Source organism: Octopus sinensis, linkage group LG4 (assembly GCF_006345805.1).
Source record: "Octopus sinensis linkage group LG4, ASM634580v1, whole genome shotgun sequence".
NCBI lineage: Eukaryota > Metazoa > Mollusca > Cephalopoda > Octopoda > Octopodidae > Octopus > Octopus sinensis.
Window position 1 is genome coordinate 124,184,283 of NC_043000.1, and position 24,313 is coordinate 124,208,595.

General features: G+C 37.0%; 2 protein-coding genes across 7 annotated transcripts in view; one reads left to right on the forward strand and one right to left on the reverse strand.

The window, feature by feature from the left end:
* LOC115210577 (solute carrier organic anion transporter family member 74D-like) overlaps positions 1 to 24,313 on the reverse strand; it is an 85,716-nt gene that overhangs the window by 39,035 nt on the left and 22,368 nt on the right. For 3 of the 5 annotated variants that reach the window (XM_036502426.1, XM_036502429.1, XM_036502430.1), the window contains exons 2-5: positions 15,354 to 15,410; positions 8,840 to 8,978; positions 4,405 to 4,714; positions 2,558 to 2,788 (exon numbers count right to left, since the gene is read on the reverse strand). In XM_036502426.1, the coding sequence (XP_036358319.1) occupies positions 2,558 to 2,788; positions 4,405 to 4,714; positions 8,840 to 8,978; positions 15,354 to 15,410 (737 nt within the window). Of the gene's footprint in view, positions 1 to 2,557; positions 2,789 to 4,404; positions 4,715 to 8,839; positions 8,990 to 15,351; positions 15,416 to 24,313 lie in introns of those variants that run through there. The other 2 variants (XM_036502428.1, XM_036502427.1) reach the window with 2 other exon arrangements.
* Positions 1 to 24,313, forward strand: part of LOC115210717 (solute carrier family 25 member 51) — a 49,599-nt gene that overhangs the window by 17,782 nt on the left and 7,504 nt on the right. The window contains exon 1 of one of the 2 annotated variants that reach the window (XM_036502433.1): positions 390 to 506. The exons of the other annotated variant lie outside the window; for it this stretch is intronic. The gene's annotated coding sequence lies outside the window, so the exon portion shown is untranslated. Of the gene's footprint in view, positions 1 to 389; positions 507 to 24,313 lie in introns of those variants that run through there. 2 annotated transcript variants of the gene reach the window in all.

The window sequence follows — 24,313 nt, forward strand, 5'->3', positions numbered from 1 at the left end:
ATGTTAGTGACCTAATAACTCTGAATAAGACTTCAGCAAAATGTCAAAAGGAAACTGTAATCTTGGTAGGTCACTGAAGTTTAAGCTTGATCAGTCAAGTTGCTCTGGTAATAAGTGACAGTTTCAGAAATCTATCTGAATTGTTAATATTCCATTATGTACATCAAGATTAGCAGAACAATGCCAGACAATACAAAATTAGAAATTAATGTTATCTAGATATTCAATCTATTTTTATTGAACACATTGAGGTATGTACCATAAAAAAATATATTATGAGTCATGATATGAAAAGAAAAGAGACATTTTAAGTGTTTAAGCTATGGTTTACTATAGCAGAATAAGAAAGCTGTTCTGTTTCTCAATCTGCAAAGCTCTTCATTATTACAAGAGATTACCATTAGTGAAGATGGGGAATTGAGGATTTTTCCATGCAAAAAATATTTATAAGGATACGAGGCATGTGTAGCAGTCTTCATGAACGAAGATAGCTTCAGAAAAGAAATGTGAGTATAATAATTCTTATTTGATCAAATTGTGAGTTCATCATCATCATTGTCATCATCGTCGTCGTTGTCATCGTCATCATCATCATCATCATCATCATCATCATCAGCATCATCTATATTTAACAATTGCGTAGGAGTGGCTGTGTGGTAAGTAGCTTGCTTATCAACAACATGGTTCCAGGTTCAGTCCCACTGCATGGCACCATGGGCAAGTGTCTTCTACTATAGTCTCAGGCCGACCAAAGCCTTGTGAGTGGATTTGGTAGAGGGAAACTGAAAGAAGCACGTCGTGTATATATATATATATATATATATATATATATATATATATATATATATATATATATGTATGTGTGTGTATATGTTTGTGAGTCTGTGTTTGTCCCCCCCAACATTGCTTGACAACCGATGGTGTTGTGTTTACGTCTCCATAACTTAGCAGTTTGGCAAAAGAGACCAATAGAATAAGTACTAGGCTTATAAAGAATAAGTCCTGGGATTGATTTGCTCGACTAAAGGTGGTGCTCCAGCATGGCCACAGTCAAATGACTGAAACAAGTAAAAAAGTAAATTGTTCTCCATGCTGGCATGGGTTGGATGGTTTGATAGGGGCTGGCAAGTCAGAGAGCTGCAACAAGAATCAGTTATCTGTTTTGGCATAGTTTCTAGGGATGAATGCCCTTCCCAATACCAACCAATCCTATACTTGTTTCAATCATTTGACTGCAGCCATGCTAGAGCACTGCCTTGAAGGGATTTTAGTCAAATGAATTGACCCCAATATTATTTCTTTTTTTAATTCTATCAGTCTCTTTTTGCCGAAATGCTAAGTTATGGGGATGTAAGCACACCAACACTGACTGTCAAGTGATAATGTGGTGGTGGTGGTGGTGGTGGAGGGACAGAGAGAGACACAAAGACACACACACACACATATATATATATATATATATATACATATATATATATATATATATATATTATATATATATATATGACAGGCTTCTTTCAATTTCAGTCTACCAAATCCATTCATAAAGCTTTGGTCAGCCCGAGGCTATAGTAGACAACACTTGCCCAAGAAGCTATGCAGTGGGCCTGAACCAAGAACCACATGATTGGGAAGCAAGCTTCTTACCACACAGCCATACCTGTGCCTTGTCACATAACTGGCACCTGTGCCAGTGGAACATAAAATGCACCCTTCGTGTGTTCTTGAAGCACATACCCATTCAACACTGGATGAACATGCCACCGTCTGACAAAGAATATCGGATTTCCCTCAACTGCATGAAGCAGCAGAAGTTTCCTGGCCCAGTCAACATCCCAGTGGAACTTCTAAAACATGATGGACTACTATTAAATACCAGTCTATTCACATTGGTTCTCTGAATGTGGAAGAATCTCCATGTTCCCAGACCTATATGTGTGATTGCTTTGTATATCACTTGCTTAAGTTGGTGGTGAGCTGGCAGAAATATTAGCATGCAGGACGAAATGCTTAGCATTATTTCCTATGTCTTTATGTTCTGATTTCAAATTCCACCAAAGTCAACTTTGCCATTCAGCCTTTCGAGATCGATAAATTAAGTACCAGTTGCACACTAGGGTCGACTAATCGACTGGCCCCCTCCCACAAAATTTCAGGACTTGTGCCTAGAGTAGAAAAGAATATTACCTGTTTTAATCCACTAAAAGCATTTTTTTCCTGAATATGCACGATTGAAACTGGGATTTGTCTAATATGCTCATGCATCTTTTATGCCAGTAAATACAATATTTGTTTCTTTATTGCCCACAGGGGGCTAAACATAGAAAGGACAAACAAAAAGATTAAGTCGATTACATCGACCCTAGTGTGTAACTGGTACTTATTTAATCGACCCCCGAAAGGATGAAAGGCAAAGTCGACCTCAGTGGAATTTGAACTCAGAACATAACAGCAGACGAAATACTGTTAAGCATTTCGCCCAGTGTGCTAACGTTTCTGCCAGCTTGCCGCCTTAAAATACAATATTTAACTGTTTGAGAGAATATTTCATGCTTACCTACATAGCCGCCAGTGTGGGCTTCATCTACATTCTCATCAATGTATGCAATGGCAAGTGGAAATCTTGCAGCTTTTCCAACACCAATCAGCAGCATTCCAATAAAAATAAAGAAGTAACCAATTGTACTGGAACCAGTGAAGGATTCTTCTTCCATCAAATTGCACTCAATACTCGTATTTAAAGCTGGATCCTGTGTTGATTTGAAATCAGTCCACATTGTTCTATTGGCTAAACAACAGTTAAGTAACGTTTAATTATGCGTGTGCGTGTGTGTGTGAGTGTGTGTGTATATATATATGTATAACGTTCAATATAACATTGTATTTGTATGGCAAAGTCATACAAAGTACGTGTATCAAGAAAGGAAATCAAAAAGAAAATGAGACCAAAATATATCAGTTTAGGACAGAGGTGGGAAACCATTTTATGTTGAAAGGCTCCCACAAAGTTAAATGCAGTCTGACAAGGAAGCATTTAAAAATAAGTACTTTATATTGCTAAACTACAGCTTGTTTTTTTTTTGAGTGAGAGAGCAGTGCATGCCATCAAAGTGACACTGGGGTAAAATATACGAAGCCCAGTATACCCATCATGACAACCCGTCTGATAAGGCACATGCATCACAACCATATGTGCGCAACATGGTGATCTCATATCAAGATAAACAGTGCATTACCTTGCACGTGGGGCCCAGTTAGAATTTTCTTCTGGTCAAGTAGCCCATTCCACTCAAAAGGTCCTTGAATAAGGATTGTTTAAGGATGTTGAATGAACCACTCGTGTTTCCAAAGGTGAATTATCCAAACCTCCAAGAATTCCTTTCAACAGACAGCTATGATGTTCCCCCACTACTTCTGCTCGTGATCAGAGATGCAGATATCGTCAGCCACTAAGGAACATGGTCAACTGGTTACGGTCAAACAACTGGCCAGCAAATCTGTGGTATTGAGCAGAATATTTACTGTAGCCCATCTTTTATACCTTTCAATCAGTTAAGATCAGAAGCCATGAGAGCCACTGCCTGGTACTGCATCAGGGCATTTATCATCATCATCATCATCATTATTGTCCAATCTGAAAGGAAGAGAAGCAAAGTTGACCCCAATGGCATTTGAATACAGATTGTCCAGTGTACTAATGATTTAGTTAGTCAACCACCTTAAACAACAACAACAACAATAATGCAAGGAAGGAACAAAGTTGAAAAATCATTTGAAATATAATTAAGTAAATTAATTCAACCCTATAACTCTATTTTGGTCAATGTCAAGACATATTTACTTAATTTATCTTCAATTTAGGATTATGAATCAATATGTATCTTTACTTCTTTTTTATCGCTTTTTTTTCTTTTATTTTTTATTTGTTTCAGTCATTAGATTGCAACCATGCTGGAGCACTGCCTTGAAGAATCTTTTAGTCAAATGAATTGACCCCAATGCTTATAAATATATATATTTTTAAAGCCTGGTTCTTATTCTATCAGTCTCTTTTGCAGAATTGCTAAGTTACAGTGACGTAAATACAACATTGAGTGTCAAATGGTGATGGAGAATAGACAGACAGACAAACAGATAGACAGACAGACACACACACACACACACGCGCACGCGTGCACACACACACACACACACACACACACACACGAAGGGCTTCTTTCAGTTTCTGTCTACAAAATCCACTCACAAGGCTTTGGTCAGCCCAAGGTTGTAGTAGAAGACACTTGCCCAAGGTGCCACTCAGTGGGGCTGAACCCAGAAACATAAGGTTGGAAAGCAAGCTTCTTACAACATAGCCACACCTGCATTAGTAATTTAGTAAAATGAAGTAAAACTGATACTTGCCTCCATTGTTGTTTTGGTTAGTATTCCATTTTGGATGTGGTGTGATAAAGTAGGGCAGAGCACAGATAAGAATCGCAAGACCAACTGTAACATTGGTAATAGCTAACACTCTTGGTCTATGACAGTTCTTAAGTAAATAACCCAAAACTAGCACAGAACATATAAATCCAACATCATTTATACTTATGAGAATTCCTGAGGATTTGCTTTGCAAATTAAACTGTTTTTCAATGGCTGTTATCTGTGATCCCAAATAATGGTCCAAAGAGTGCACGAATATATTTGCAAGGCTGACATAAATGACAAAGACCTGAAAACAAAAATAAGATAAAATTGATATCACTTTATAGAATTGACAAATTAGCTAATAAAATAAATAATAATGAAATTAATATATGCAGTGCTCAGGTGCACCACAACTTGTCAAAAGTGCGTATAAGATCACTTTTGAGGTCTCTCAGTCGTAGGTTTTTTGCTTCTACATCAGGAATTTCTTCTCCAATTTTACAACAGATTCAGCAATAAGAACTAGGTCATCAGCATATAGGAGTTGCCATAGATAAAATAATAATAATAATAATGAAATTATTGTATACAGTGCTCAGGTGCACCACAACTTGTCAAAAGTGCGTATAAAGCATATGTAGTAATGTACAAATGTCTGGGAAGTGAACAGTGTATGAGTCAGATACATGCTTGTGTGTGTATGGAGAGGAGAAAATCAGGTGTAGTGTTGGCGAATCTCAGGAAGCATGGAAGTTTTGAAGGATGCAGTGCTCCAACAACTGACAACTGATGCCGGCAGTTTGTTTGATGCTTCAGCAACTCTTAGCGTGAAAAAATGTTTCCGAAAGTCATGGGAACTGTGCTGTTTTCTGACTTTGTAAACATGTCCATGGGTGTTAGACAGGTGGAGTTTGAAAATGTGCTCAGAGTTATTGTTAGTAAGATGGTTAATAATTTAATAATTTTATAATTTAAAAGTACTACAGAGTTTGGCAACCTCATAGAGTCCTGAACGGAAGGTGGATGACTAGTAATGATATCCCTTTCTGCTAAAGGCACAAGGCTTGAAATTTGGGGGGGTGGGACTAGTCGATTACATTGACCCAAGTGCATAACTGGTACTTAATTTATCAACCCCGAAAGAATGAAAGGCAAAGTCGACCTCTGCAGAATTTGAACTCAGAATGTAGTGGCAGACAAAATATGATGACTAGTAATAATAATAGAACTGCTCGCTTTGAGCATAATAAGTATAACTAAAAGAAAATAAATAATTTTAAAAAATAAATATTGGGTTGTTTGATAAGTTCATTCATTTGTTTTCCCCATTTATTTTAATAATTCCCTATGTTACTTGAATTAAGACAGAGAATATTTTTTCATGGTGTCTTATGGCTTTTTGTAGTTCTATTCATCCTCTGCACCACTTTTGAAATTTGAATAAATTTTATCAATTTTAAAATATATGACAATGGATTACCAAATAGAGTAAAAAGCAAACAAATCTATCAAACGATCCACCCCAAAAACAGACACATCAGAAATGACATTAAAAAGGGCTGTTAATGTGTTGACTGACTGAACCTGATGTTATTAAACACCCCTGCATTTGTATGCTGACAGATACTTCATATGTATATACTTGTAAGGAGAAAGAACTATACTCTTTTACTCTTTTATTTGTTTCAGTCATTTCACCGTGGCCATGCTGGAGCACCACCTTTAGTTGAGCAAATCGACCCCAGGACTTATTCTTTGTAAGCGTAGTACTTATTCTATCGGTCTCTTTTGCCGAACCGCTAAGTTACGGGGACGTAAACACACCAGCATCGGTTGTCAAGCGATGCTGGGGAAACAAACACAGACACACAAACATATACACACATATACATCATCATCGTTTAACGTCCGTTTTCCTTGCTAGCATGGGTTGAACAGTTTGACCGGGGTCTGGGAAGCCAGGAGGTTGCACCAGGCTCCAGTCTGATCAGGTAGTGTTTCTACAGCTGGATGCCCTTCCTAATGCCAACCACTCCGTGAGTGTAGTGGGTGCTTTTTATGTGCCACCAGCATACATATATACGGCGGGCTTCTTTCAGTTTCCGTCGTGTACCAAATCCACTCACAAGGCTTTGGTCAGCCCAAGGCTATAGTAGAAGACACTTGCCCAAGATGCCATGCAGTGGGATTGTACCCAGAACCATGTGGTTGGTAAGCAATGTTCATGATCTTCTCTTAGAATTTCATCTGTGTCTTACATAAGCAAGTATTTTGCTCTGTTATGTCTGGTGACAAACATTTGAGGAATAAAAGTAATTTATTGCCATTTTTATCTTTGTCTGCAGTTGCATCATCATAATCTTTACACTTCATTTGAGGGGATACATATGGCTTCCAATCACTCTCTGCATGTGGCCCTGTCAATGGCTGTGTTTTGCAACTGTATACACAGCATGAAGATATTGCCATCATTCTTAAGTTTCTTAACTCACCAGATTAATTTTAATAATACATTCTGAAACATTAGCCTTATATTTGTCTGTCTAATCTAACAGCTTGCTATTTGGGTATGACTCACTTTCTGATTATCCCGTTTTTCTACTTCCACAACTAAATATACAGTATTATATTTATAAATGTGTGTGTGTGTGTGCATGTATTTATGTGCATGTGTGTGTGCACATGTGCATGAACTTGCATATGTGTGTGTGTGTGGTTTGTGCATGCATGTGCTGTGTGTGTGTACGTGCGCATACATGTGCATGTGTGTGTGTGTGTTTACATGTCATTGGCCTATGTCAGACAAATGAGAGAAAAGAGTGTTAAAGGATATGTTTTTTTTATTGAAACTGAAACTCAGATTTTTTCTCATGACTTGAGTTTCATGCCACTGTGATCTTCAGGTAAGAACTCAGAGTTTCTGTTTGAAAAAGAACTAAATCATATATATATAGTAAATCCAAAATAGTAAAACAAACACCCAAAAATATCAATGCGAGGATGTGGTACATGTAAAGTATTAGGGAAGGAAAGAAAGATGGTTTAATGCTTTGAGCAGACGCTCTTCTTCAGAAACAGAGGGAAGTCCAATAGAAGGCAGATGGAGGAAGAAAATCGCCAACGATTCACATGTGGTCACATATATATATTGTCAGTAAATCATGTGTGTGTGTGTATTTATATAGCGCTTTATGGACATGAAACCCTGGGTAACCCTTTGAACCTGTCATAACTAATATTCTCTAAATACGTGTGTGTGTGTGTGTGCATGTACGTGTGTGTACGCATATGTATTGTGTTAAGAAGCCACTATTGTTTAGCTTTCAGGTTTAAGAAGAAAGGTATTTAAAACATTTGCATTTCTTCTCAGACTTGTTAGGATGATGTAACTGACTGGGGTTCAGTTTAAACGTTTTTGAGAAAATGTGAGTAGCAAAGGAATTTTAGAAGGTTGCAGTTAAGTTATGGTTACAAAGGATTGGATAAGAAATTAGAACAGGGATTAGTTTTGTAAAACACAGTAAAGAGGATGAGGGAAAGAAAGGTGAGTGCATTGATTGATACACAGTTCTGATATTTTAAAGGAGCAGTTGGAGCTGTTGTAACAGTGGTAGATGGGATACGGAAAGGATATAGTATAAGGGTAGATCAGTGGTTATAAGATACTGACATAAGAAAATTCCAATCAGTGAAGTTTCTCTCATTTTGGATTTAGTCTAAAATAAATATGATCATGATTATAATCTTAGTTAATATAAAAGATTTTTGAGGAATTATTTGGCCTTTCTCATCTTTTCATATAAATCTTATAAAAAATGGAAGAAAAAAACATTTCTTTCTTAATCCTGTTTAAAGTTATAGATTCATTCAGTGAGATAAAACAGTAAAATATTAATAAAAATTGACTGATAAACAATTAGTATTTTAAAGGTTTCATCAGATGTGTGACCTAGTCACTGGTACACTTCCATGACATATAAGGGGTAAAGGAGTAAAGAGCCCCTTCAGTCATGAATGACCATGGGATTACACCCAGAAAGTTCCCCTCCAAGGCACAAGTCCAGGCAAGGTTGTTTATGGAAGACCAGCAGTATCCCATGCATACCAGACTCCCCTCTCCACACCACTGATGTTATCCAAAACAAAAGCAAAGGCTGATACAGCATGGCACCAGTGATGTCGCAACTCATTTCTACAGCTGAGTGAACTTGAGCAAGGTGAAATAAAGTGTCTTCCTTAAGAACACAACACGTAGCCCAGTCCAGGAATCAAATTCACAACCTCATGATCATAAGCTCAATGCTCTAACCACTGAGCCATGTGCCTTCACTTTTCATGTAATTAATATTTTAATAATCTAAGGTAGTTTAATTCCTTGCAAAAAAAAAAAAAATTTGAATATCAAAAAATTTAACAACTTTATTTTTACCTTTATGCTAATTAATCTTTGCGAGAATAACGACCAACATTTATTGTGAAAATAGGAAATATTTTTTCTTGGTCTGTGAGTCTCAATATCATTGCTGTTGTAAGAAGGTACTGCTTCAGTCGTTTTGTTCATCTTGGTTCTAGAAAGAGATGAGAAAATTTATTGTCTATTATTTTATTACATGTTACAAAAATGGAATGGAACAAAACAGTACAATTGTCAGAACAATGTCTAAGAACTTAATTATTTGCTAAAAGGTATAGTAAAAAGAAAAAAAAAAGATTAATAGCTAAAATAGACAAGCTACTGGGCTGCCAACTGATATATTACACTGATTTATTATTTAACCCTTTCATTACCAACCTGGCTGAAACTGGCTCTGGCTCTGAAAACAAATGTCTTGTTTTCATAAGTTGTGAATTAAAATCTTCCACCAAACTTTAGTCACAATTTATATTCCTAACACTAGCTGAATGACAACTAAGTTATTTTACTAAATTCTTTGTTATATTTTAAGTAATTGGAAGAAACACAGAGTATCTCAAAATAAATACAGTAACAAAAGGGTTAAATGCAAGAACACAAATTTAGAACAAAGGAGGTAAAATATATGCAATGTTAATGCATTTCTCAAAACATTTTTAGCAATATTACCAGATCGATCAGACTATCAGATATCCTTATACATTACTTTTTACAACAGACTTCCATTCTTCTTTTGGTTATGCCCTTCTCTTTTATTTGCACCTAAATTTTTTTTTAACAAATCATCTTTTTGTCATCCTAGAAATCTTCTAAGTGGTCTTTTCCAATCTCTTGGATATTTCTCAGCTACTGCAAAGGACTACCTTCTGTTTATGAGTTTTATTTAGCATGTCTGGCCCAGTAGAATCTGCAATTTTAGTATTATTCTGTCACAGTGTTCACTTGTTTCTCTTCTCAAATTATCTTATTTCAGATAAGTTCCTGAAATGACATTCCCAGCACAAATCTTTCCATGGCCTTCTGTATCGTAGCCAGTCACTGTTCTTCATTCTTTATAGTAGTCCACATTTTATTTGCATATAAAGGCTGAAGTAGGACTGTGCTATTAATGAGACAGAAGTTTAAAAAATCAACAGCCTTGATAACAGCCAAGAATGGTAATTTCACAGGTCATTGCTGTTGTAAAATGTTGGCCGTCACATCTTTCCTGTCATTTGTCTGTTAAACTAGATCTTAAATTATTAAGCTACAATCAGAAACATCTCACATGGGCAGATAATATTTGGACAGAATTTGAAGTGTACACTAAATTTAACAGCAAGTCTTAAAATTTGCTAATGAAGAATACTCTTTATATTCTATCACTCTGCAGCCAAATATTCTTCAAATTACAATCCACTATATTTATAGAGAATAACACAGTGGACAATGTTGTATAAGGCATACCTTGTTTGAAAATGTATCACATTCTCATAAGTGTTACAGGTAATATGTATTCTAATACAACCGTTTGTATAAACCCATGAAGCCTATTTGATGAGGAAAAACAAAACCTATCAATGGATGGACAAAGTCAGAGGAGTCAACAGCCATCAAATATTGTGTATTTATATACGTTTAAGAAGCATAAGATGTGTAGATTTTCAGTGGAAATGCATGAAGGAAACCCAACTATTAATGGTTAAAGGTAATATCCTGTAACATCACTGTGGGATGTGTACCTCAGAGCATCTTGAGACATATAAATCACCCTGGTCATTCTACTCCTTCCCTGATATACACCCAACCAATTTGGTCCTCTTACCACTAGTCTAGGACGTCAGATAGGAGAATGAAGTTGGTTATTCAGTGTAGTCCTTCCTCAGCTATAATCCTAGTTCAGTGCAAGTCAGCACTCAAACTTCTCTAAACGACAGACAGAAAGCAGACCTTTCTTTACAACTGTTGGGGTATCACGGGTATCTGAGATAATGAAATACTGCTACTTCTATGGTTTCTTCACAAAGAAGGTGCAATATAGGCAGGAGCAGTCATGAATCTCCTGTGACCTGTATGACTGCATTCTCCATTGTTGTGATGAAGTATTTGGTTGTTGTTGAAAACAAAGGATAAACAACATAGTTAAAAATATGACAAGTTGTTCATGGTTGGAACACCTTTAATCATAGGTTTACTTGACAAGAACTGACCTGGGGTGAAACAACAACATCAACAACAACAAGTCTCAAAACAAGCCAAGAAATCCTCTACATGGTCATTCAACTTGCTAGAAATAGCTGGCAAATATCTTCCAAATTTAACTCAACTGTCTCAAAAGAGGTAAGACACATTATATAGAGTAGTCTATTGCCTAAAACAAAATTGGAACTGATAGCCATGATTATAATGTCTTTGACTATAGTTTTAATTCCAACAGAACACACTAAATCTATTCACTGTTTCTAAACCTTTTGTGCATCCATAATTTATTTGATTACAATGCATGGATTGTCTATCTGTTCATTTTTTTTGGCATTTCAAGCAAGGTCCTTTCCCTAATAGAAGCAGTGGTTAGGACATTGTGAATCCTGACTGGTTGGGATTGGTTGCTCATCCACATTGAAGGGCATCCTTTCCTACTTACTAATACTTTTGTCTTTGACAAGGTCACTTTTGAGGTCTCTCGGTTGTAGGGTTTTTGCTTCTACATCAGGAATTTCTTCTCCAATTTTACAACAGATTAGGTAATAAGAACTAGGTCATCAGCATAGAGGAGTTGCTAAAGATAACTGGTCTTAAACTCTTGTTACAGTTTGGAAGACACTGATAAATAGAAGGGAACATAGAACCGAGCCCTGGAGGATGCATATCTATGTATGTGTTTGTGTGTATTGTCAAATTTGTGCTGATGTGAGTTCAAGTCTCACCTAATGGCTTATTTAACAAGTCACCAGTTCAACAAGTCATCAGGAGAAATTTAAAGTTCCTGTCAACACAAATTCTACAATGAATTTTATTCTGCTACTAGTATTGGGTCTCCTTCTCAGTAAATCTCGTATTGTTATTCTTAACCTTCACTTAACATTTATCATTTATGTGTGTATATGTATTCATGAATATATATATATATATATATATATATATGTGTGTGTGTGTGTGTGTGTGTGTGTGTGAAGGCGTGTGGCTTAGTGGTTAGGACATTCGGCTCACAATCGTAAGGTCGTGAGTTCGATTCCCAGTGATGCATTGTGTTCTTGAGCAAGACACTTTATTTCACGCTGCTCCAGTCCACTCAGCTGGCAAATACCTGTATTTCAAAGGGCCGGTCTTGTCACGGTCTGTGTCACGCTGAGTCTCCCTGAAAACTACATTAGTGGTAAATGTGTCTGTGAATTGCTCAGTCACTTGCATGTTAATTTCACGAGCAGGCTGTTCCGTTGATCGTATCAGCTGGGACCCTCGTCGTTGTAACTGACGGAATGCTCCTATATATAGTTTAGGACAGTCAGTAAGTTGTCATTGTAGTACTCAGAGTTTCAAATGCATATATAAATAATCCTCTACTTACCTAATATCGAGGTCTCATTCTTTTGTTGTCACTTTTTACTATTATATATATATGTATGTATAAATTGTTGTTTTCTGGGGAGAGTCATTCTCTTTTAGTGCTTTATCATTTAACACACTCACCAGTAAAGTTTCCACTTATTTACTTTTTTTTTTCTAAAATTTTCATTGCGTCTTGCAACCTTTTCAATAGTCGTTGACTCTGTCCATTATCTGAGCTGTGTTCTTTTTGTTGTTTGTGTGCATGTGTGCACACATACACATGTATGTATGTATGTATGTATGTATGTAGGCATGTATGTATGTATGTATGTAGGTAGATATGCATGCATGTAAGTGTGTGTATGCATGTATGCATGTGTATCTGTGTGTATATGTATATATGTATATATGTATGTATGTGTGTACGTTTGTATATATGTATTCTGCATATTCATATGTTTGTGTGTTTTATGTTTGTGTGTGTGTGTGTGTGTGTGTGTGTGTGTACCTCTGTTGCTTTGTATGTGCATGTCTAAGTGTGTGTGTGTGCATGTGAATGCACATATTTGAATTTAGCTGCATGCAAAAATAATTTGCTATGTAGATCAAGTAAACTTAATATAGGTCACAAAAAGTGAGAAGGTCGATCCAAGATTTCTAACTTTGGCTTATTCACTCCTGTCTGCTAAAGGACAAGTAATATCTTGTTGACGTCAGTATGCATGGATGTGTAATGTCAGTGTGCACACACGACCGAGTGTAAGCATCCTGAGAAAAATGTTGGACATAAGAAGCATCGGATGTGGTGTGCAAGAGAGATGTTTGCACTGGTATGGTCATGTACTATGGATGGATGAGGAGAGATGTGTGAAGAAGTGCCACTCCCAAACAGTTGAAGGAATCCGGGGTCGAGGTAGACCCAGGAAGACATGGGATGAGGTGGTCAAGCATGACCATCAAACGTTGGGCCTCACAGAGGTAATGACGAAAGACCGAGATCTCAGGAGATATGCTGTGACTACAAAGACCCAACAAATGAATTGAGTTCATGGCTTGCAGGACGGCCTGCTGTGCTCACCTTGGATCGTAGGGCGACCTGCTGTGCTTGAGGAGACCTATTGAGTTAAGTTACATCAACATCAAAATAAAAATCAAGTGGAAATTGTAGTTGTCATACCCATGCCAGTGTCACATAAAAAGCACCATCCGAATGTGGCCGTTGACAGCGTTGCCTTGACTGTCGTCCATACCAGTGGCATGTAAAAAGCACCAACCGATCATGGCTGCTGCCAGCCTCCTCTGGCCCCTGTGCCAGTGGCACGTAAAAAGCACCCACTATACTCACAGAGTGGTTGGTGTTAGGAAGGACATCCAGCTGTAGAAACACTGCCAGATCAGACTGGAGCCCGGTGCAGCCTCCTGGCTTCCCAGATCCTGGTCGAACTGTCCAACCCATGCTAGCATGGAAAACGGACGTTAAACGATGATGATGATGATGATTTTTCACAGCATAATTGATAGTACAAAGTTGCATTGTCATGAAATTGCTATTAACTGTTTTGTTACCATTTTTCTGTAAAAAATGCACAGCCTTTTCTTAAATTAATTTTGAAAATAATGAAGACTTCAGTTAAATAATTTTGTCATTATTAATCTGGTGTTAAGGTGGCAAACTGGCAGAGCCATTAGCATCGTGGACAAAATGCTTGGCAGCAGTTCTTCCACTTTTATGTTCTGGGTTCTAATACCATTGCGGTTGACTTTGCCTTTCATCCTTTTAGCATAAGCACCAGTTGAGCACTGGGATCGAGGTACTCTGTGAGCCCCTATCCCTGAATATTTCAGGTCTTGTGCCTATTGTATAAAGAATTATTAACCCTTTCGTTACCAACCCGGCTGAAACCACCTCTGGCTCTGTAGTACAAATGTCTTGTTTTCAAAAGTTCTGGATTAAAATCTTCCACCAAACCTTAGTCACAATTTATGTTCCTAACACTAGCTTAATGATAACTAAGCTATTTTACTAAATTCTTTGTTATATTTAAAGTAGTTGAAAGAAATACAGAGCATCTCAAAATAAATACAGTAACAAAAGGGTTAATCTTGTGTTTTGATGAAAGATTTTAAAAAAGATTGCTTTAACCCTTTATGTTTTAAACTGGCCATATCAATCCCAGATATCTTATCTGTTTTATGTTCAAACCAGCTATATTGGGTCTCTCACACCTACCCTACTATGTCATTCTAAATTAAACCACCACATCATCAAAATCTCAAAGCTACAAGATAATGTGTGATTACATTTGACAGAATAATCTGAATGCTAAAGGATTAAAACAGAAAGTTTTTAACAGAACCAGTGCAGGTCTCACACAAGTTACTATCAAAAGCATTATGATATATTTTACAAACAGTGTTATATCTTAATCTCTATATATATAAAGCTGAAGTTATCTGTGTATGGCAGGTTTGGTAGCCTTCAACTAACACTATCTCCTCCGAGACCCTGCGGTGCAAGTTGACCAAAATTGAAAGTATGATAGAAGAAGGCTTGCTCTTCCTTCCATAGAAGAAAAAATTCAAATTGGACCATGTTAACACCAAAAATTATTTACATCAAAAAGGTGCTTTTTTTTCTATGAAAATCCCAATTTTTTACGATGTTTTGACTGCTGTATCGCCATTTTTCAGTGTATTTCAACCAGAAAAATGTTCACTTAAAGAGAATAACAAGCTACATAATGCAAAATATTTACTTTTCAAAAATTCCAATTCTAAAGGGTCGAACCAAACCCGAGCAACGCTGGGCGATACTTCTAGTATATATAAAATTGGAATTTTAAGTCATTGATAGTAAAATAAAGGAAGTTTTAAAAAATATTGTTAGTTATAAGATTATTTATGACTAATGTTTAAGAAATATATAAAAATAACCATTCACAAGCATAAGGATATGTCAGAGAAGTTTCTTATATGGAATAAAACAAAAAAATTTGCTCACCTTAAATGATCTGTGGAATGTCCTAATGTTTCAGCAAAGTAGAAATAGTCCAAATAGCTGGCAATAAATTAGCTTTTATATAATTAATATCTCAAATGAAAGTGAATGTATTTTTTTGCCAGTCGAAAGCAATACAGCTGGTGCTATAAATTAATTGCACCAATGATTTTATGTTTTGCTTATTATTGCAGTGTGACACACTCTTTAATTTATGCTTAAAATATGGAGATTTTACAATTTAATTCATCCAAGGCAGCAACCATCCTACTTAACACCATATGTTCATGTACGATTTTGAATATATTTACATGATTTTGCTGTCATTATACTATCATGTATATAATGGTGTCTCATTAGATAGATATGGTCTAATTAGTAACATCTGATTTCATTAAATATTGGATCCAATTAAAAATGATAAGAGAAATGAGCATTCGATAGTCAGTATTTAACTTAAAAAGAATGTTGACAAAAATTGACCACTAAATTCTAATGAAAAGTAAATTGGATTATGAACAGGGTCAGTAAACAAAGCATTATTAGAACTGAGTCACCCCAGAGAGCTTTCATTAAAAAATAAAAGACATGACAATTATTGAGACTACTTTAAAACATTGAATCTTTATTCTCACCAGTGCTACATCATTTGCACAAATGCCCCAACAATCCAGACATCGGATTTGGAATTTGTCCAAGGATAGGACCACATGCCATATGTCTCCTACACAATTCAGGCTCACAACGTATAAATTTACTACAACACAATTTCTTTACTTCAACAGGCCCTGATCTATTTAACATTGTCCCAAATGAAATCAAAGAAGATAAAGATCCCATTACCTTCAAATGAAACCTGGATAAATCTCAGTCAACAACAATTCCCTACTTCAATGGGCCATAGTACCACAAAGCTTTTCTTAAAAATTACTTACCAGATTCCATCAGGTGGTGCTATTAAGTTAGACATGGCCTGGGCCCGTCTTTGGCTGAAACATATTTAAGTTATCTAAGTTATCTGATTAGGTTGGAGTTGAAAAGAGGTGAGATTTTTGGAAGAGATTGAATGAGAGATCTTTCTCTTAGATAAAAGTATTTTATTTCATTTGTTTTTAAATTAATTTTTTTTTCATGTTAGCATGGATTGGATAAATGTAGTATTGAAGCATTGTTTTACAGACTGATGCTTTTCCTGTTACTTACTTCATGTTTTTCAAGTAAAGGATATCGTATTCCACACATCCCTTTGAAGATGGACATGCACCCACACGCACATACACACACACACACACACACACACACACATCCACCAGGATTCAGTTCTCAGTTTCCTATTTATCATTGTCCTCCAGACCATAACAAAACTTTAAGACCAGCTGTCTCTGGTAACTCCTATACACTAGCATAGCTAGGGAGGTGGAGTGGCAGGGGCAGTCCACCCTGGGTGGCACTTTGGGTCTGCTGTAGGCAATATGTGTTTTTTGTGGGGGTCTGGAGCAGCAAATGGAAGTGCCGCCCTGGGTGGCACACACTCTGGCTACACTAGTGCTCCTATATGCTGATGACCTAGTTGTTATTGCTGAATCTGTTGTAAAATTAGAAAAGAAATTCTTGATGTGAAAGCAAAAACTTTGAATTAAGAAACCTCAATATGACCTTATCAAAGACAAACAATATCAGTAAGTAGGAAAGGAAACAGGACTCTGCTTCTGTCTGGGAAATGATCTTACTCCAGTATGCTGAAGAATGTCTGACATCCTGTTCACTTCCTTTATCAAGAACTGAATGACAGCATGTTGTTTCTGTTTTGAACCTTATTTGCCAGCAATGAAGAATAGGAAAAACCAGTTACTCTACTGACACAGGTAGATTGAATGACTTGTAAGTTATATTAAAAGGATGCCCACTTTTGCATTTTTGATGGTTTGACAGGTGCTGGCAAGCCAGAGGTCCTCACCAAATCTCACTGTCTGTTTTGGCATGGTTTTTACAGCCAGATGCCCTTCCTAATGCCAACCACTTTACAGAGTAAACTGGGTGCTTTTTCTAGTCTATTCTACTCTAGGCACAAAGCCTGAAATTGACTCCAGTTTGCAACAGGTACTTAATTTATTGACCCTGAAAGGATGAAAGGCAAAGTCGACTTCGGCGGAATTTGAACTCAGAATGTAAAGACAGATGAAATATCGCTAAGAATTTCATCTGGTGTGCTAATGTTTCTGCCAGCTTGCTGCCTTACTGGGTGCTTTTTATGTGGCATCAACATCAGTGAGGTCTGCTTTGGCATAATATTTATGACTGGATGCCTTTCCTTCACTCCTATATACCTCAGCCCTCTGCCCTTCTCAATGAGCATCCTCTCCCTCATCTATGCCCTTCACTCTGCCCCCTACCCCTCTGTTTTAGTTACTTATCACCTCCTCCTCCCCAGCCCACTCCCATTTCCTTCACCTTCCTCAAACTGATTTTTACCATTGATCATGTTTCCCCCATCCACCTGTTTGCCATTCCCTGTATCACCTACATCCCTACATTCCCATCATCTAACCATCTGTCACTTACCTCACATCCTTGCAAACTTGCCTGCTATCTCAGCCTCTATCCCTCTTATCTTTTCCTATCTCCATCCTAACACCAACCACTTTACAAAGTGTGCTGGGTGCCTTCATGCGGCACCGCACAGGTGCTTTTATATGGCAGTGTACAGGCTTTTGTACATGGCACCGGACAGGCACTTTTACCTGTTGCTGCACCTGTCTATATTTTTTGTAATACTTGAAACATTACAAAGTACTTAAAACTGAATACTCAAGTGAGCTTGAGACAAAGACAGGTGAAGGAACAACAAGCAGGTGTACTAGGTTGACACTCAGGGAGAATGGAAAAGTCTTTGACATTTCAAGACTATGCTTTTCAACAGAAAGGATTGAGGGGAAAAAATAGAGAGAGAAAAATGTAGGGATTAACGGTTCAACCTGATGTGTGTGTTTGTGTGTGTGTATGTGTGCATGCACATGTATACATACATATATATATATAAAAATTTTACAATTATAAGCATAATTATAATTAGGGTTCAGGAGTATTGCTGTCTGGGAGATATCTTATGGTAGTGGAATAATATTTAGCTGCTATTTCTAAATTTCAGTATGTGGTGAAGCAATTTTGCTGAACCCTAATTATAATTATGCTTATAATTATAAAATTTTTATACAAGTTTACCGATAATGGTTCTTTTAACATACCAAACTACTTGGTAAAATTATTAATTATTAATTTTACCCTATTATTATTATTATATTATTATTATTATTATTATTATTATTATTATTATTATATATATTATTATATATTATTATAATATATATATATATGTATATACACACATACACACATACATGAGAGTAATTTTTAAATGAATAGTACAAAAAGAAAACATACATGTGAATGTTGTAATGAGTATTATTATTATTATTATTATTATTATTATTATGAGTATGTTGCAAAAATAAAGATGTAACATGAAAGGTTAACTCTTCAAGTTTCTTCTGACATTCAGAGATGTTCAATGTGGGTGTTCTTTGCAACACAGCAACTGTCTACATGATGGGCTGGTTCTTACCACACTCTCGGCAGCATTGTATGATTAATTGAATTCACTGCATCACCTATCTGCTCAGTGGAAGCATGTGGCTTTGTGGATAGGGTGTTTGACTTACGATTGTAAGATTGTGGTTTCGATTCCTGGACTGGGCAATGCATTGTGTTCTTGAGCAAAAACATTTTATTTCACATTGCTCCAGTGCACTCAGCTGGCAAAACTTAGTAATCCTGTGACAGACCAGCATCTGGTCCAGGTGGAGAATTTATACAGCATGGAAACAGGAAAACAAGCCCTTATAATATAATTTAATATAATAATATAACATAATATAATGAAATTATTGTATACAGTGCTCAGGTGCACCACAACTTGTCAAAAGTGCACATAAAGCATATGCAGTAATGTACAAATGTCTGGGAAGTGAACAGTGTATGAGTCAGATACATGCTTGCGTGTGTATGGAGGGGAGAAAATCAGGTGTAGTGTTGGCGAATCACAGGAAGCATGGAAGTTTTGAAGGATGCAGTGCTCCAACAACTAACAACTGATGCTGGTAGTTTGTTCCATGCTTCAGCAACTCTTAGCATGAAAAAATGTTTCTGAAAGCCACGGAAGCTGTGCTGTTTTCTGACTTAGTAAACATGTCCACGGGTGTTAGACAGGTGGAGTTTGAAAAAGTGCTCAGAGTTATTGTTTGTAAGATGGTTAATAATTTTATGGGTGTCTGCCAAGTCAGCTGCCAGACGTTGGAGTTTCAATGTATCCATGCCCAGGGAAGTAAGGCGTTCAGAATATGGTAAATACCTGATGGAGGGTATTCTCTTGGTTGCATATCGGTGAACGGCTTCCAGACGATTAATATCCTGGGCAAGATAGGGGTTCCAGACTGGTGATGCAAATTCCAGGTGAGGCTGCACCATAGCTATATAAAGCCTCAGATAGATAGCCGGAGAGCGGCTCACAAAGGACTTGGTGAGTGATGAGTCAGCATGACTCGAGTAGGTAACCTTTACCTTTTTACCTACCTTCAACTTCTGTGGAAATGAGGGGTATGAACATCATGTCTTTCAGATATCTCCAAAGAAAAAAGTCATAAGTCGTCAGGTCAGGGGACCTGGAGGGGTGCCAGACTATCAATGGAAAATCATTCACCTCAAGCACAGCCAATCCAGCATTCTCGAAGATGCTGGATGAGGTAATCATGTACTTGTCTATGCCAATATGTTGAGGCCCTGTCTTGCTGCATAATGAAGTTGGGTACAAAGCCTTGTGAGTGGATTTGGTAGACAGAAACTGAAAGAAGCCCGTCGTATATATATATATATATATGTATATATATATCATCATCATCATCATCATCGTTTAATGTCCGCTTTCCATGCTAACATGGGTTGGACGATTCAACTGGGGTCTGGCAAGCCCGAAGGCTGCACCAGGCCAGTCAGATCTGGCAGTGTTTCTACAGCTGGATGCCCTTCCTAACGCCAACCACTCCGAGAGTATAGTGGGTGATTTTATGTGCCACCGACACAGGTGCCAGACGGGGCTGGCAGACGGCCATGCTCGGATGGTGTTTTTTATGTGCCACCGACACAGGTGCCAGACGAGGCTGGCAGACGGCCACGCTCGGATGGTGTTTTCTTATGTGTCACCGACACAGGTGCCAGACAAGGCTGGCGAACGGCCACGCTCGGATGGTGTTTGTTACGTGCCCTCAGCACATATATATATAATATATATATATATATATATATATAATATATATATATATATATATATATGCATATATATATGCATATATATATATATATATATATATATATATATATATATGAATATATATGTATATATATATATATGTGTATATATATATGTATATATATATAATATATATATATATATATATATGTATGTATGTGTGTGTGTGTGTGTGTCTATGTTTGTCCTCTCAACTTCGCTTGACAACCGATGCTGGTGTGTTTGCATCCCTGTAACATAGCAGTTTGGCAAAAGAGACTGATAGAATAAGTACTAGGCTTACAAAGAATAAGTCCTGGGGTCAGTTTGCTTGACTAAAGGCAGTTCTCCAGCATGGCTGCAATCAAATGACTGAAACAAGTAAAAGAGTAAAAGAGTATATGTTACAGAATGACCAAATCCAGGATTGTAATACTTGCAAAGCTTTGTTTTGGCAACAGTCTACTTCAAGGGAAAAGCTTTGCCTGCAGTAGCATGACAGATATATGTTAATAGATTTATACTAGCACTAATATGCTAGTAGAAATATAAGTGATTGTATTTCTTTTATGTATTCTTCTTGATTTAAGACAGTAGGATGTAAATTCAGGGATACTTGGCTGCTACTTCTATCATGTGATATTATTTAGAGAATAATGACTCTGAGATGCCATCCATATAGTTAAGTTAGTGCTAATCTGTTTAATATAATGAACATTAAAAAGCTAACCACACACAATTTTGCAGGGGTAAGAAAAGCAACATTATTCAATGATTAATATGGCGACTACAGAAGACAACTCTGAGCATGTTTCAGTTTTATTATGGCCTCATTAGTGAAGCATAAACTTCACTATACCTGCTGAATATTAGTTATTGACTAATACTGTTTTTACTATAAAATGAATAGGGTTGAAGTGAAATGTATTTAAGTCTGCCTTCAATTCCAGACATGTCTAACAGGTGGGCATTCCATCTGTCAGGACCTAAGTTTTACCACTCTATATATTTATGGACTTTATTACAACCTGTTTGGAAAAATGTCACAACAAATACTGCTGAGAACTCAGATGTTTACTGCAGTGGCTTTTGTGGGAAGAGGGTGGAAGATTGAAAAGATGTCAAAAAAATTACTCCCTTTTCAATATTGCTCAACATCATACTGTTTTTACTTTATGAGAATACTTCACAATTCACTGCTGACAGTATTGAAAGCATTTGACAAACTTACAACATTGAATGGGCTCTGCTGTTGCTCCCTGCATTTCTTCCTTGTCACAAAAAACAAATCTGACTTTACCTCTGTTGTGATGTTATCTTATATTTATTAGTCTTTTGAGTATAACCTTAGCCAGGACTTTCCTAGTAATGAATAGAAGTACTTTACTACTAATATTGGACTAAGCCTTGTTTTGATAGATAGTGCTAATGTTTGTAACTTTCTAGTGATGAGGTATATACTCCTGGTTTCATCATTTCATGCCTTAGGTAACTCCTCTCTTTTAAGAGCCCTACAATGCAATCAGTTAATACAAGTTGCTATGAAAAGGTTTTGCTGAGTAAGGGATAAGCTATATATTTGTATGGAAAGCTTTCCATTTCATCAGAGAGATTAATCAGTAGCAGCAACAACAGGAGGCGCAATAGCCCAATGGTTAGGGCAGCAGACTCGCGGTCAGAGGATCACAGTTTCGATTCCCAGTCTGGGCGTTGTGTGTGTTTATTGAGCGAAAACACCTAAAGCTCCATGAGGCTCCAGCAGGGGGTGGTGGCGACCCCTGTTGTACTCTTTCGCTCCAATTTTCTCTCACTCTTTCTTCCTGTTTCTTGTCACCGACTTCCTGAGCCTGGATGCGCATTCATCCATCCGTCGAAGCTCTCGGTGTTGGGAGTTGACCTGCTTTCTCTTCTGTAGGTCTTACGAATAGCAAAGGATCACATTTCAGACTTCTCCCACTGGGATGAAGACCACTTCACTCAATAAAGAAAGAAACAAACAAAAGCAGCAACAACAAGCTTTAGGCAAGAAGATTGCAAACAGGTGGAAAGTAACCATACACCTACCTCCACCTAATTTCATTAAACATGTCACCATGAATACAAACATACTTAATGAATGCTTACTATATGATTTTTGTATTCCAAAATTTTATTGTAATGTCTGTGCCATTGTTCTTCTTGTGGCTACAGAAAGAAATTACATAGCTGAAATCAATAATAATAATAATAATAATAATAATAATAATGAAATTATTGTATACAGTACTCAGGTGCACCACAACTTGTCAGAAGTGCGTATAAAGCATATGCAGTAATGTACAAATGTCAGATACATGCTTGCGTGCGTATGGAGGGGAGAAAATCAGGTGTAGTGTTGGCGAATCTCAGGAAGCATGGAAATTTTGAAGGCTGCAGTGCTCCAACAACTAACAACTGATGGTGGCAGTTTGTTCCATACTTCAGCAACTCTTAGCGTGAAAAAATGTTTCTGAAAGTCATGGGAGCTGTGCTGTTTTCTAACTTTGTAAATATGTCCACAGGTGTTAGACAGGTGAAGTTTGAAAATGTGCTCAGAGTTATTGTTTGTAAGATGGTTAATAATTTTATGGGTGTCTGCCAAGTCAGCTGCCAGACGTTGGAGTTTCAAAGTATTCATGTCCAGGGAAGTAAGGCATTCAGAATATGTCAAATGCCTGATGGAGGGTATTCTCTTGGTTGCACGTCACTGAACAGTTTCCAGACGATTAATATCCTGTGCAAGATAGGGGTTCCAGACCAGTGATGCAAATTCCAGGTGAGGCCGCACCATAGCTATATAAAGCCTAAGATAGATAGTCGGAGAGCGGCTCACAATGGATTTGGTGAGTGATGCCAAGACATCCTCAGCCTTCTTGGCAATTTTAGCAATGTGTTTTATCCAATGCAAATCGTTGTCAACAATAATGTCCCGGTCACATTCAATGAAGGAACCTCTATGTTGTTACTCAATGTGCTAAATGTAGAAGCCAAAACTTCTTCAGAGCACAACCTACTGTTTTAAAGGGAAGGACACATTAAACAATATAGACTGAGATATAGGAGAAAAACTGATATGCCATTGATCATCAGTTTGCTCAGGGATGGCTGATCTAGGGTTGTACAACTTCAGTACATCTTCAATTACCAGCAAATGACCTGTATGTTTAAGTAAACCTTCATTTCCAGACATGTCTAAAAGGAGGACATTCCATCTGTCATGGCCAAAGAATGAGCTTTACTACTCTAGATATTTATGTACCTTATTACAGACTGGAAGGAGTGTCACAACAAATATTGCTGAGAATTCAAATGTTGTTTAATTCTCAAAAAAATTGCCACACTTTCAATCATGCTTAACACCATGTTGAAGAAAGTATTATATGAATGCAAACATTATTTTGTCTTTTCATTAATATATGGAGTGGTACTAAAAATAGTTACTATTTTTTTTTTTAAATAGTTACTGGTTGATATTTGTTAGTTTGGGAACTGCTGGTTTACTGGGTCGTCCTTGGTCCAGAAGATCCGGTCTTTCTTTTTTTACTTTTCAGTGCCCTGTATCTTAGACTACCTTGTCCCACATGTTCAACTTTATTTTTAAATA